This window comes from Musca domestica, unplaced genomic scaffold, assembly GCF_030504385.1.
Source record: "Musca domestica strain aabys unplaced genomic scaffold, Musca_domestica.polishedcontigs.V.1.1 7, whole genome shotgun sequence".
Lineage (NCBI taxonomy): Eukaryota > Metazoa > Arthropoda > Insecta > Diptera > Muscidae > Musca > Musca domestica.
In genome coordinates, this window is record NW_026712383.1 from 19,204,896 (window position 1) to 19,221,040 (window position 16,145).

The 16,145-nt window shown below is 35.6% G+C and overlaps 1 protein-coding gene across 1 annotated transcript in view; it reads left to right on the forward strand.

Annotated features, from left to right (window-relative positions):
- The window catches only part of LOC101894038 (neural cell adhesion molecule 1-B), a 503,351-nt gene that overhangs the window by 445,671 nt on the left and 41,535 nt on the right, over positions 1 to 16,145 (forward strand). Inside the window, exons 13-15 of the mRNA XM_059129927.1 lie at positions 4,496 to 4,607; positions 4,762 to 4,843; positions 9,440 to 9,581. Of these exons, the coding sequence (XP_058985910.1) occupies positions 4,496 to 4,607; positions 4,762 to 4,843; positions 9,440 to 9,581 (336 nt within the window). The remainder of the gene's footprint in view (positions 1 to 4,495; positions 4,608 to 4,761; positions 4,844 to 9,439; positions 9,582 to 16,145) is intronic.

A 16,145-nucleotide genomic window follows, 5' to 3' on the forward strand; every position in this document is an offset into this window, starting at 1 on the left:
GCTTAATCAACATAGAATTCTATGCTGATGAAGAATATATATATGAAGAATATATGTTCTGAAGTTAGAATTTTGAAATTTTGCAGAAGGTCAGATTTGGTGCACAGGCGTGTTAAGAAAAGTACAAAGATGTACAAAAAATTTGATATCAGAGTCACTGATGGAATGTAGAATAGATGAAAGATTGTTGAAACTTCGTACTTTAAAGAAACGAAAAGTTGTAAAATGGTACTAAATTTTTAAAATGTTAAAGTTTCGTAATATGTGAATAGAGAACAAAAAGTAACAAAAAGTTGTAAAATGGTTGAATTTTTTTTTAATTGTTAAATTTCGTATTATTTGAACGGATTGAACTAAGAATTCGGTGCGAGGATTAATATGGAAAAGTATGTTTGTAATATAAAATTGGTTTTGAAAATGGGTACTAAGTGTACGAACTGAACTATATGGTACTATATTTGGAACAGTTGAACGTTGATTTTCAAATCTGTACTAAATGAGCGAACTGTACTAAATGGTACTTAATTTGGCACAGTTTGGTGTAGGGTTAACGGAGGAAGCTGAAATTTTGAAATTATGTATTGGGGTGCCTTCCGGTAGTAGGTCTGTGATAAAGAAATGGTTTTGGAAATGGGTACTACAAGTGCACGAAAAGTACTAAACTGTACTATATTTGGGACAATTTAGTTTTGACATGAACACATAGTGCTTCAATTCAGAATCTGAGTTGGTACTTGTTGTAAAAATTCAGCAGTTGGGCGCCACTTTTGAACGTAAGTTCAAATCCACTTTTTGTCTACTGGAGCTTCGAGAATGTTTATCTTAGATTATAGAAGTATACTTCTTTATGAAGAATTCAAAGGACGTTTTTAATTGCTATCAGAATCAGAGTCGTTACCCGTCACTGAATGCTTGATAAAGATTTAGCTGCATATTCCGCAGTTGGGCGCCACTTTTGAAAGTAGATTTAAACATACTTTTTCCCACTTATGCACTTGACTTGTTCGAAATATTACAAGTTGTTTATATGCATTACTCGGAGGTTTCACCGGGATTGACTTTTCAAAAAATAGAGCCAAAAACTCGGAAACGTTTCGTTCTGTATTCCCCCGATTTCATTTTAGCCAACTTAATGTATGTTTCCTGTATATTTGTATTTTATTTGTAGTGATTTATACAACACTTTTCCTTTAATTAAACCACAATTTTACTAACCTCTTAATAAGAAGTATATTAAAATATGGCAATGAAGAATAAGAAGATATGAAAAATTTCAAGGATGTCTTTTATTTTGTGGCTTTTAGAATCTGAGTCGATACTTGTCATTGAAAATTGGGTATCGATTAAACTACAGATTACATTATATTTGTATGCTTACATACCCATTATGAGGAATTTGATGGACGGACATAATCTGAGCCGTTACCAGTCATTGAAAATTCCTGTCGTAAAGATTGAGCTACAGATTCAGTAATTGGGCGCCAACTATGAACGTAATTTAAAATCCACATTTTTTTCTCCGACTGGTGCTTTGAGAATCTCTCTTTACATTAAAGTGGTATTCTAATATGTACTGTTAGATTCAGGGTCTGATTATCCACATTTCATTGAAAATTGGCTAAAGGTTGAACTACAGATTCAGCAATTGGGCGCCACCTTTGAACGTAAGTTCAAATCAACTCTTTCGCCCACTCGAAAATTTCTTTCTTAGATCATAGAAATATGCCAACATCCTTGTTATGAGGAATTTAAAGGAAGCAGAAAGCTGTGTTGCTGTTAGATCTATTATCCTTCATTGAAAGTCAGTTGAGGACTTAGCTAGAGATTCCTCAGATGTGCGTCACTTGATTGATTTGTGAGACAGTTGCTTATATGAATTGCTTAATTGAATTCTGAGTCGGTAGCTGTCATTGCAAGTTTGGTAGATATTGAGCTACAGATTCTGTAGTTGGGCGCCACTTTAGAACGTAAGTTAAAATCTCCTTTTTCCCAACAGGAGCTTCGAAAAATTTTCTCTAATATAAAATTTTCTTTCATTGAATGTTAGATAAAACACATTACGCATTTGGGCGCCACTTTTGAATGTAAGTACCAATCCACTTTTTCGCTCACTGCCGATAAATTCGTAGGGTACTTTTGTTCGTGCAGCACTTATCTTTGTCTTCTCGACTACCAAGAACGACTTCCCCCATTTAACTTCTAACCTTCAGGACACACCGAAAAATCTTTCGATGGAAATTGTCTCTCATGTTTGGGGAACCGCACCTTAATTTTGCTCCATTCTTACTCTCTCTAGAATGATTCTACATTTTAATAATAAACTCTTAAAAGGTCTTTTGTTGTGGAAAGCTTCTCTTTGATTCTTCTCAAGCAGACTTCCTTTTACCGAATACCAGTACATTTTTTTTTCAATTTCCAGAAGAGTTATAAAATTGAGGACCCTTCAGGACCTTTATAGATATTTTATTATTCAAATTAAAGCTGTGCAGCCGTCTTTGCATTTCGTGAAGTCCTGCGACCATAAAATATGTATCGAAAGGCATTTTTCCATGAAAAAAATCCATCGAAAGGTCATCCCTTTCTTTGGCACTTCTGTTTAATGTTCTCTTTAGGTTCTCTATGTTCTCTCTATTTGTTGAAGACCTGCCAAAGTTTTAAAGACCCAGAAAGGCTTTATTAAATTTTTGTTATTCTTTAAGCGCCTTTATAAGATTTTACCATCCATTCGAGATTTTAAAAATATCTTCTTAAAAATTTCTTCGTAGAAATTGTTGTTGTCCAATCTTCTCGAGTTGTTATTCCCTTTATTTTCTTCCCAGCCGTTTGTAGTCGTTTTGATTCAGAGTTTTTACAGTGTTCGGTTCCTCCGATCCCTTGTGAACATAAGCAAAGGTTATTCCTACTTTCCTTCCTTTCATTTCGGTTCACCGTAACCTTTTTTTCCATAAATTTGCCGTATCTCTGTAGTGAACTTTGCAATGTACTCTCTCTTAATATCAACCACAATTTTACTGACCTCCTCCTCCTCACTTGGCACTTGGTTTGTTCGAGACTTAACGAGTTGGAAATAATTTTTACTTCGGGGTTTCGTAGTATTTGATACCTACTCCAAATGGTTCATTTTCTTTTGCTTCCTTCGTCTAATTTTACCTTAACCAAATATTTGCTTTTTTTTGGAATAAACTTTTCTGCTTGGAATTTGAGCGGAATTTTAAGTTTTATTTCATTACACTCAGAGTCTGCAGCGCTACCTTTCAATGGTTTATCAGAGTAAAAACTTGCCTTTGGATTTCAATGACACATTTTTGATCCTGTCGGATTGAGAGCTTGAATAACAACCCGTCACTAAAGATTGGGTTTAGATTTTACTTCCCCTGAGATCTTCAGTCTACTCCTCCCCATGAGCTGCATATCTGCAAAAAATAATGACTCTAAACTTAATATCTCTAATCTAAAGTCTTTTACTTTATATCTCCACAAAATTTAAAGTCTTTCTTGAAAAAACCTTCGAACTCAATTAACACTTTATTACATGTGTCTATGCCTCTAAAACACTCCCAATTGTCTTAAATCAACTTTCAATTATTTCTCAAAAGTAAACTTAACTTTCTATAAAGGAAAAATTAAAAATATTTTGGATAAACATGCCTTTAGAACTTTTTAAAACTAAAACCTACAATAGGTAGGCATCCCAAAATTCATGCCCCTCCTAACACACATATGTGACAAGTGCAAACAATTATTGAATTTCCTATTCAATATAAAGTATTCTGAAAAAAAGCAAAAAAAAAAAAAAAAACTTTACAATTTTTCACATCACTCATGTCACTTTAAGACAAATTTAATTTACCAAAACCATGGAAAAAGAATGAATGAATGTAAAACTCTTTTGGTAACTTTTTCTTTGGATTTTTTTCTTTAGTTTAAATAAAAAAAGAAATTGAATCAAGAAGGAAGTTTCCAAAAAATAAGGAATGAAAGAAAAAGTGAAAACAAATACACATACACAACAGACATCCAAAAGCAACCTTCCTTAGCCATTTGCTGCAACAAAAGATATCTTAGTTTGCCAAGGAAGTCAAAAAAAAGAAGAAAACAAAAAATTGAAATTGAAAACTTAAGAAAAAGATTCTGATGAAGATGCCCATGATAATGGTGATGACTATGCGCTCAAGCTGTTGTTGGCTGTTGGTAAACTGCTGGGGATGGGGAAGAAAAAGGATTTTAATTGAAGTTTTTTTTTGCTGCCTCAAAAATTGAATGTTCGAACCGGGCCAAACAATATTTGTAGATTTTTTCCCATTACAAGTTTTGTTGATTTGCACTTCTGCAGGCCAGCTGCGATGAAAATGCAAGCTGTGGGCACGACAAGAGAGAAACTAAACTTGTAGACTTTAAATTTTCAATTTCAATTCTAGAAAAGAGTTTCAAAGTCATAATTGTTGTTTGTTTTCTTTCGATTTTCTAATGTTTGTTCTTTTTGCGTTTCTTGCAGATCATTTCGTTGGAAATTCAATAACTCTGGTGAAACCTTGGATGTGGGCAGTGAACGTTTCAGTGTGAATGGTAGCCGAAGTATTTTGAAATATACACCAGTTACAGATCAGGTAAGTGAAAATATTTCGGAATTTATTCTCAATTTTTTGCTAAAAAAACTGCTCTTCAGATATTTGGTCTTCCAAAGGCCTACAGAATTTAAATTTATGTGAACATTAAATATTTTTCCCACATTTTCTTTAACTATTTCCCTCTCATTTCCAGGACTATGGCACCTTATCATGCTGGGCCTCCAATGAAGTCGGAACCCAAAGTCAACCATGTCTTTTCCAGGTTGTATTGGCAGGTAAATAAGCGAACACTTTTCCACTCCAGAAGTGAAAGAGCAAAAGTGCTTGAGTTGTGTCGTCGATGTGTTAACACAACAACTTAATATAAGTGCCGCCATTCACACATAAGAAATGAATGTGTATTGCCATTAACCCATTGTGAGCGACATATTATGAAAAACACATAAATATTTCCACAGGTTACAGCGAAATATTTTGACTTACTGCGATCAAATTTTAAGCGTTCAAAATTGGCGCTCAACTGCCGTATCCGTCGCTGAGTCCTTAACCAACTCTCAATGAAAGCGACACAGACACATAATCTTACAGTATAACAACTATACACGCCCTTTAAATTGTTCATAAGGAGTATATACGGAGAAATGTTCGAATCTCCAGAGGGCAAAAAGTTAATTTAAACTTCATTAAAAAGTGGTGCCTAATTCGGTAGCTCAATCTTCACGACAGTAATATTCAATGAACGACTCAGAATCCAGATTCCGATCTTTAAATTCCTCATACGGAGTATATAAGCATATAACTATAATCTGAGAGAGAAATTTTCGAAGCTCTAGTGGGCGAAAAAGCGGATTTGAACTTACGTTCAAAAGTGGCGCCGAATTACTGAATCTGTAGCTCAATCTTTATGACAATAATTTTCAAAGACTGGTAACGGCTCAGATTTTGTCCTCATAATGAGGGTATAAGTATACAACTGTAAGGTAAGAGAGACAATTCCGAAGATCCAGTGGGCGACAAAAGTGGATTTGAATTTACGATCAAAAGTGACGCCCAATTGCTGATTCTGTAGCTTAATCTTTACGACAGGAATTTTCAATGACTGGCAACGACTCAGATTCTGTCCAACGACTCAGATCCTGTTCTCATATTGAGGGTATAAACATACGTCCACATTTTCGAAGCTCCAGTGGGTGAAAAAGTGGATTTGAAGTTACGTTAAAAAGTGGCGCCTAATTGCTGATTATGTAGCTCAATCTTTACGATAGGAATTTTCAATGACTGGTAGCGACTCAAATTCTGTCTGTCCTCTGAATTCTTCATAAGGAGTATATAAGCATGCTATTAGAATCCAAGAAAAAAATTTCGAAGCTCCAGTGGGTGAAAAAGTTGTTTTGAAGTTATGTTGAAAAGTGGCGCCCAATTGCTGAATCTGTAGCTCAATCTTTAAAAATATGAATTTTCAATGACTGGTAACGACTCAGATTCTGTCTGTCCTTTAAATTCCTCATAATGAAGATATAAGCCTGCGTCTATAATATAAGAGAGATGTTTTCGAAGCTCCAGTGTGCAAAATATTGGATAAGAACTTACCTTCAAAAGTGGCGCCCAATTACTTAATCTTTGGATCAATCTTTACGACAGGAATTTTCAATTACTAGTAAAGACTCAAATTCTGTCCGTTCTTTAATTTTCTCATAATGATGATATAAACATACGCCTATAACGTAGGAGATAAATTTTCGAAGCTCCAGTGCGAAAAAAGGTGATTTAAACTTACATTCAAAAGTGGCGCCCAATTGCTAAATCGGTGGCTAAATCTGTACGACAAGAATTTTCAATGACTGATAACGACTCAGTTCAGACTGTCCTTAAAATTTCGCATAATGAGGATATAAACATACGACCAAAATGTAAGAGATAAATTTTCCAAACTCCATTGGGCAAAAAAAGTTAAAAGTTCAAAAGTGGGGCCCAACTGCGTAATCTGTAGTTCAATCTATACCCAACTTTCAATGACAGATATCGACTCAGATTTGAAAAGCCACACAACCAAAGACGTGGTTGAATCTCCACATATCCTATTATTCTTCATGGCAGTATTTTAGTATACTTCTTATGAGGAGGTCAGTAAAATTGTGGTTAAAATTAAGGGAGGAATGTTGGAAAGATCATTACGAGTAAAATAAAAATATGTAGAGAACAAATGTTGATTTGACCGAAATGAAATCAGGTAATTGAAGAATGAACGTTTCCGAGCCTTCAAAAAGCTTTTTTAAAATATTTTGAAAAAAAAAGATCAAGCAGATGCCTAAAGTGACTCGCTTGAGGGTTAATGTTTTCTACCGAACTATCCCCTATATTGTTATCAATACTATTATCCTAGACACCATAAACCTAAAACGGTCAGATCCTGAAGAATCTTAATCCGAAAATGTAAAAATGTATGGTAGAGGAGGAACTTGCCCCAAATGCAAAGGGAGCTTATTACAATATACTAAAAAAAGGACCAAAAGACTCGCTTGAGGGTTAAAGTTTTCTCCGGAAATAACCTTTGTATTTTTATCTATAATATTACCGAAGGCACCATATACCTAATCGGAAGACATCAAAACATGGTAGAGGGAGGACTTGGCCCAATTTAAAGGGAGCTTATTACAATACAAACAAAGATCAAAAAGACCCTCATATTGAGGGTTAATGTTTTTTATATTACCGCAGATTCCAAGGAATCGTAATCAAAAAATGTCAAAAATATGGTAGAGGGGGTAATTGCTCCAATTTAAAAGGAGTTTTTTTATAATATTTTGAAAAAAAAAAAAATTAAGACCCCTTTGATGACTTGCTAGAGGGTTGAAGTTTTCGATCGAAAAATTCTTAAATAGTTATCAGCAATACTACCGAAGACACCATATACCTTAAATTTGCGGATTCCAAGTAATTTTAATCCGATAATGTCAAAAAACGTGATAGAGGGGGGACTTTTCCCAATTTAAAGGAAGCTAGCTACAATATTTTGAAAAAAGGACCAAATAGACCCCTAAAATGGCTCGCTTGGGGGTTAAAGTTATATACTGAAATAATCCTTGCATTATTATCAATAATATTTCTGAAGACACCATATAACTAAAACGTATAGATTCCAAGGGATCTTAAACCGAAATTGTCAAACAATTTTGAAGGGAGGGAACTTGTCCCAATTTAAAGGGAGTTCTATATTTTGAAACCAGAAAGAGAAAGTCAAAAGTCGGGCGGGGCCGACTATGATACCCTACACCACTATGCATACTTATTAGATCTCCCGTAACAAAAAAATTATTTAGAGTAGAGTTGTGGGGTGCATATTACGAATGTGAGAGCTTAAACGCCAATTCGGATGAAAGATATATATGGGAGCTATAGCTATATCTGAACCAATTCCCCCAAATTTGATGTACTTGCTTCAAAGCTAAATTCGGTCAGAAATGCCATATTTCAGGTAATTTGGGTTGATATTGGCCATTTAGTGCCAGTTAACTCGAAATCGGTTGAAAATATATATGGGAGCTATATCTAAATTTGAACCGATTCTCACCAATTTTAATAGGGCCAAACAAATGTTTCATCTCAATCAGATGATAAATGCGATCACATAGTGATTTTATGAAGATCCTCAAAAGTAACTGTGGGTCTACCTCGCTTCCTTCTCAATTTTACAAACAAATGCACAGAGACATAAAAAAAACTTACCACTATGTTGTGTAGAATATAAAAAGGGTCAAAAAGACCCCTATATTGACACGCTTGAGGGTTAACATTTTCGGGCGAGATAACCCTTGTATTGTCAATAAAAATATTACCGAAGACAACATATACCTAAAATGCCGAAATCCAAGTAAACTTAATCCGATAATACTAAAAAATATTGAATAGTGGAATACCCTCTTTTTAGAATACTTCGCGATGTTAAATTTAAAAACGTCGTTACTTTTTAATTCAGTTTTCATAATCCACTGAGTTTTTCATGTAAATATTTTTTTCGTGTTACCAGGTGTAAGTTTCGTCCTCAATGGGTTAATGCGCGCAAGGAAACACCAAAGTGTGCATCCGGGTTCCTTTTTCGCCAACTTGAACATTTCCATGAGAAATTGTATTTTCAAGTACTTCTCAGAATGTGTAAGTATACGTATACACACTTACTGTGCGTGTGTGTGTGGGTGTATTTATATGTGCGTGGGTGTATTTATATGTGGTGGCCTTATGTCACTTGTATGTACCAACAAGAAGTGTCAACACACCAATGACATTTGTCATCGACATTTTGTTTATTTAATCAACTAAATATTTGCTATTCCATTTCTTTCTTTTTTGTTCGTTTCTTTCTCCCATGTGTGTGTATTATTTTCTTATGGCAAATAACATGACAACCAACGCACCAAATATTGTTGTTGGTGTAAATGAAACCACAAACAAATGAAATGTCATTTGAATGAATCCAACTTGGAATACAAAAAAAATCAACAATTGGCACGATGGCGATAATGATGTGGATGTTATGGCAAAATGCTGTGTGGCTGGTTGGTTGGTATGGAAATGTCCATGGTGACCATTAATTTGGGGGATTGTTCTGGATGCGGGGGATGCTGGTGACTTTTCGACGAATTTGACCTCTCTGAACAATAATAACTCAAAAAAAAAAAAAATGTCTTTCATATCCACAATACAACTCCTGGTTCTTCTCACTTGGCAATCATCATTCTGCCGCATTAATAACCTTCACATCTGTCTTGCCAACACCGATGACCATCACATCCTTCATTCTCCACCCATGACGACCAATTCTGCAAACACTTTGTATCATATATTTTTTTGTGCGTGAATTTCTATGCCACCAGCTCTACCCAATGCCGTTGCAAATTGTACCGTCTTCAATCGAACTGAGCTAAGTGTTGACATTCAATGTATACCTGGCTATGATGGTGGTCTTCCGCAAATATTTGTTTTGGAAATGTTCTCAACACGCACCGGAATCACAAGGTAAGCATCTTTTATGTTTTTTATGTTTCCATTTTTTTTCCTTTTGGCTTTGTTTGTTTGGTCCCCAAACAAACCATCGATTGAAAATCCATTTCCAGGGAAGAGGCGTAAAATTGACGATCAATTTGTGGCTTGTACAAACATTTAGAAGAAATTGCACACATTTTAGCGTGGTAGAGATTTACATGGAAAAAAATATATAGATTGAACCTTTTTGAAAAATTGAAAAAATTCCGCGATAATTGTGTATTTATTTTAAATATTTTCAACGGAGAATTAAAATTAACTCTAAACAAGTAAGCAAAGGCTATAGTCGTGCGGTCCGACCATGTGATACCCTACAACACTACCATATTGTAGAAGTCCCCTTATGTCCAAATCCATTTTTGGAGATTTCGCTGTTGAAATTATGTCAAGGAGCATTGCCTAGATATTACCCTTAGCTTTTTGACCTGGGACATTTGCTCAATATTTACACACTCCGTCGTGCTGTCCCATTTTACAGCGAAATACAATCCAATGGTCGTCCAAAATGTTAGACTTCTTCCTTGTCCTTAACTCTCTTCTCATGCAAAATTTCGTGTTGTTTAAATTGTTTAATCAGGAAATGTTTTCTGTTTTTGGTTCATTGGAAATCCCTAAATATTGTGCGATCATCTCCAAATGTAAGAGGTCGCTGTATATCTCCAAATTTAGATTCATCTATATGATTTGTTAGTCAAGTATATTTGGCTACATTCGTCAACGAAATCAGCAGAAAAAAAGGAAGAAGTTCGCCATTTGTGTATTTTGGATTTCGCCTGTAGGTTATATTCAGCGTTTCGGTAGAATGGAAATGTCTGCATTTTTTTCACGCAAAAGTTGTGGTCCATTCTACCCGTTGTCCTAAGCTCTAACTGCATGCGAGATTTCAAGTCCTTTGGTTTTGTATTTGTGACCTTTATAACGACTGCAAAATCAGGAACATTTTTAGTTGTTGGTCTATTTCAACCCCTAAATATATTGAGGACATCTTTAAACACAATAGGCCTAGCCCTTCTGGGCCTAACTCTACGCTTTAGAATTTTCGTTATGATTGGACGATAATTGCAATCTGTATATAATAAAACCCAACCTGTGTTGTAAGGTGAACAAATATTAGAAACTGTACACTTCAATATTATAAGTCAAATTTAAAAAATCGCATGCGATAAAAAATTGAAAAAATATAAAAATATCAGAAATACTACAAAATCTGTATTAGCATAATTATTGGCATCTTTTTATGAGATTTGCTTAGATTTTATTCTTTTATGCCAAGAGTTCATTCCGAAATGACAACATTTTACAAAATCTGCCCAGCCATTCTTGAAATATAAGCATTCTAGCTAACATCCCTTTCCTTTGTATATACACATTGTGTATCGCCGGAATTAAAAATATTCGCGTTTAAATGGGAAATTTGAATTTTATTTAACACAAATGCTGTGGTCTATTTCACCTACTGAATATTACCCGACGATAATCAAAGTTAAAAGGCTTCTGCCCAGCCCTAAGCTCTAGCCCCATGCTAACTTTCGCTTCGATTCGCATCTGCAAAAGAAGAAACATTTTCAGTTTTTGGTTTATTTCGATCATTTCCAAAAGCAATAGGCTTCTTTTCTGGCTCTAGCCCTACCTCCATTCTAAATTTCGTGAAGATCCGGTCATAATTGCGACCTGTAGAGTGCTAGATCGACTCAGCTCGGCGAGATAGCAAGATCCATATGTACTTTAATATGTGGGAAACCAATATTTCAAGGTGTTCCAAAATTTTTGGCCCAATCAAACTTATAATAGCCCCAACACATAGTGTTGTAGGGTATAAAAAGTGGCAGCTACGTGAATATCTGCATAGCTGCCATTATTTTTATTCACCTAAGTTTTTGAAACAATTTAATATTAGGAATAAATAAATTGCTAGCTAGAAAGGCTATATATTATTTGAAACATCCATCATCATCATCCTTTTGTATTAAGTTCGAAAATGGGCAATATCGACCCACTCCTTCTTGTGCCTCCACACAAATAGTCAACTCCGAAAAAGTGAAAAATTTTATTGTCGAACTTTTAATAACCTCAACCATTTTGAAGGTACTTAAAAAATTTCCAAAAATACCGCTCAAAGCAAACCCGTTATATAGGGGGCTATACGAAGATGTTGTCCTACATAAGTAATTTTTTGGAATTTCAATGGCTTTACCCCGAGCTTATTTTTCAATATTTGCCGAATGGAATATTGCGATATGCTCAGCTCACGAGCCATTTTCCGGGCACTGCGACCTGGGCGACTTGATCGACGCTTCTTTACTTTTCGAACCATTTCCGCTGATGTTGTTGTTTTCTTCTGTCCAGGTTCTACACTATTACGAAATTTAATTACGATAGGTGAAACAATTACGGTACAAATACAGGGTGAATGGAATTCAAAAATTCAATTTTTTTATATTTGGCTGGAAATCCACGAGCTGCTATCGTTAGAGAACTCCATCATTTAAATGTGAATAAATCTTTTGTGGTCGTATCATTGCTCGTTACCGTGATACTGGTAGCGTAGCCCGAAGTCAAGGAAGTGGACAGAAGAAAACAACAACATCAGCGGAAATGGTTCGAAAAGTAAAGAAGCGTCGATCAAGTCGCCCGGGTCGCAGTGCCCGGAAAATGGCTCGTGAGCTGAGCATATCGCAATATTCCATTCGGCAAATATTGAAAAATAAGCTCGGGGTAAAGCCATTGAAATTCCAAAAAGTCCAAGAACTTACACCGCAACAGAAAGAAAATAGACTCAAAAGAGCTAAAGAGTTGCTTCGCTTGGCCGAAAGTGGTAAACTGCCGAATTTTGTTTTTTCCGATGAGAAAACATTCGTTGTCCAGCAGTTTGTAAACAAACAAAATGATCGTGTTAACTTGCCAAAGAGGTCAGCTGAAAATGTGGACCTTACCAGAACTCAAGCGCCGGCCATGGTGATGGTGTGGGCCGCCATAACAGCCGATGGTACTATTCGAACATGGCATCAGAATAAATTCCGAATATTATTGCAAAAATATTCTGGAGGGTGTATTAAAGCCTTGGGCACGCAAACATTTTGGCCGTAGACATTGGACATTCCAACAGGACTCAGCACTATCGTACACAGCACGAGCCATCCATGAATGGTTACAAAATGAGATTCCTCGCTTCATTTCCAGCGCACAATGGCACCAAACTCTCCAATAACCAATCCGTTGGACTATTGTGTCTGGAGTGTTTTGGAAAGCAAGGTTGGCACTAAAAAGTACCAAAGTGTCGATCACCTCAAGCAAGCGCTTCGCCGGGAATGGCAAAGGCCATAATTCGTGCCAAAACTGCCAATTCAAACAAATCAAAACTTATTCTAAAATTTTATGCTATTTCCGACATTTTTTGCTTTCATTCAATGAAATAAAAAAAAAAAAAATAAAAAATGTAACAATTATGGCGTCTGGGTTTGTTGCAATTTTTTTTATCTTGCTCTTTAATTGATATCGTGGACAACTGATTTGATTATTATTTAGTTTTCCTGGAGAAATCGCTTTCGCTTTTTTAATATATTTTCACTGTTTGTCCTAGCTCTACAGAACATTCAAATTTATAGTATTTTGAAATTTTATTGGCGCAAAATAGTTAGTCTTAATTCCATTTAGAAACAAAAACAACGTTCGTTTATTTATGTGAAGATAGATGGTAATGTTTACTAAGGGATAAGGCAGGGAATTCAAAATATTTCTAATGGTAAGCAGGACCCGAATCCAAATTTCGAATATGAAGGGCAAAACCATTGACTTTTTCATTTTCGGTTTTTAATATTTTATGGAGTTCCGCTATAAACATTATAATACTAAGGTGAGCCAAAGATTTTGTAAAACATTTCAAGGTGAGGCGTTGGATGCTTTTCACAATATCTGTAAAGGCCTTTTGTTGATTGATTGTGCGGAATGATATATTTACGCAATCGGCTATTTTTTTTTTTGGCTATAGTTGTTTACGTGGAGTCACCGAAATGGCAAAGGGCACTCAGGAGTTCCGAACCCCATCAGAAATGGTAAATTTTTAGAATATTTTACAAGTAAGCAAAGGCTACAGTCGAGCGTGGCCGACCGTTGAATACCCTACAACACTATAATAAACGATACTGTTTATATAGGCGAGATACTCGAAAGAATTCCACAAGATATTGTGACAAATTATAAAAGAAAACCATCAGGTTTCGTTCTCTAATTTTCGAATAATAGCAACTTAAACTAATTTGCTCATTTCCAATTTATTGGTAGATGTTGCACGTAAATGGTCTTCCTAGATCTGGAACTAATATTTCCCATCTCGCAGAAGTGGCAAAAGATTAACATATATTATTGGTTTTTGACTGAAACGCATCTATATGAGATACAGACATTTGACTATATTCTTCCACGAAATCAGCGTTAACGAAATAGTCAGAAGTGCGTCTTTCCTGTATTTGTGAATTCTCCAAAGAGTCACTGGGATAAACATTTTCGTATTTTGTGTACAAAAGTTGGCAAACTATTTCGCACATTGAATATTCTGGGATAGCCATCCAAAACTGCTTGGCTTTTGCAATGTCCAGTAACCCCTATTCAAATGTGCGTGAGGATTGGGCGATAATTACGACTTGCCGACAATTTTGCAGTTTTTTGGACCATTTCAACCCCTAAATATATTGCGATCATCTCCAAAAAGAGTAAAATTTTGTAAGGATCGGACCATAAATGCGATCTGTATATGATATCATAACTACTTAGTTTTGTTAGCTGTAGAAATATTACCAAATGTTTAATTCAAAATGAAAATATGCCAAAAATATGACAAAATTGAAAAAAATATGAGAAAATGTTACAAAATCAATATTTTCATCTTTAGATAGATATTTTTATGCGATTTTTTAGACGTTTTTTGTTTCCTGCCAAGAGGCCATTCTGAATTAATGAGAACTGTCGAAATCAGTTCAGCCGTTCTCGACATATAAGAGATCTTTCAAGCATATCTTCTTTGATAGACATATATATCGCACATATTTTGCTATATATCCGATTTGTTGGATGTTAACATCAATGTAAAGGTCAGAAGTAACCTTGTCATGGCTTTGTGATTTCGCCGGGATTTAAAATATTCGCGGTTTAATGAAAAATGTTGAATTTTTTCAACACAAAATATATGGTATATTTTACCCGCTAAATATTATCCGATGACCACCCTAATTGGTAGGCTTCTTCCCCGCCCTAAACTCTAGCTAAATACGAAATTCCGCGTCTATTGGTCTATAATTGCGACCTGTATAGCTACTGCTAAATAAGATATTTTTTCAGTATTTGGTCCATTTCGACCCTTAATATTATGCGATCATCTCCCAAAGAAATAGGGTTCTATTCTGACACTAGCCCCACCTCCATTTTAAATTTCGTGAAGATCGGACCATAATTGCGACCTGTAGAGTGATTACAAATTAACATGGACAGACGGACAGACGGACAGACGGACGGACGGACATACATAGCTAGATCGACTCAGCTCGGCGAGCTAGGAAGATCCATATATACTTTCCTATATGGGAAACCAATATTTCGAGGTGTTACATAAATTCTGGCCCAATCAAACTTATAATACCCCCAACACATAGTGTTGTAGGCTATAATTATCTAACTGTGTGACCCTTTCCCCAGAAATATTTCTCACTGGAAAAAAGTCTCCTCTGTCAACTTATCTACCCACACCACCCCGCCAATGGCTTGTTTCCCTAAAATCAAGTACTTTTAGTACTGAAATCAAATTAATTTTCAAAACTATCTAATCATTGACAATACCTATCACTCCCCCACAATATGACCCTCTTCCATTGGCGGAAGTTAAACATTTTGTAACGGACGTCGACGCATGATTTTCTGTGGCCAACCATAACTACATGATAGCTGACATCTGGGTGGACATGTCTGTGAGTGTGTTTGGATTGCCGGGTGTAACCGCTAGTCTAGTCTGGAATATCTAAGTGTATTAAAAGTATTGTAGATGTGTTTGTGTTTGTATTACCACCGCACACGCACACACACACACAAAGTTATCAAGTATGTCATATGCTGTTTGTGACTCGGTTCTTCATCTCTTCAATGCTGAGCTATTTCTGTGTTGTTGCTCTAGCTTTCGTTTGGGAATTTCTTCGAGTCCCACGGATGTGTGTCGTCTCTCTGTGGTGTTTATGCGTTTTCTTCAACTGTGACTCGTTCAACATTCCGAACAAATGTTGAATGATTTATGAGCAGCAATACCCAACACTCAACAACAACTGTTGAAGATGGAGGAAAAAAGCACAGAAACACACACACACGCTCACATAAAACTGGATGGATGGATGGCTGGCTATGTGGGGAGGCCTGGGCAAATGCCCATTGAGGCCAAGTAAAGTCACAGGAATTCAATGTACAGTGGTTACATAAAATTATTCATTTCATTTGTAGATCTTGCTAATAAAGGACTTTTATTTTGTTATCCTCTAAAATTCAATTTTTCTTTAACAA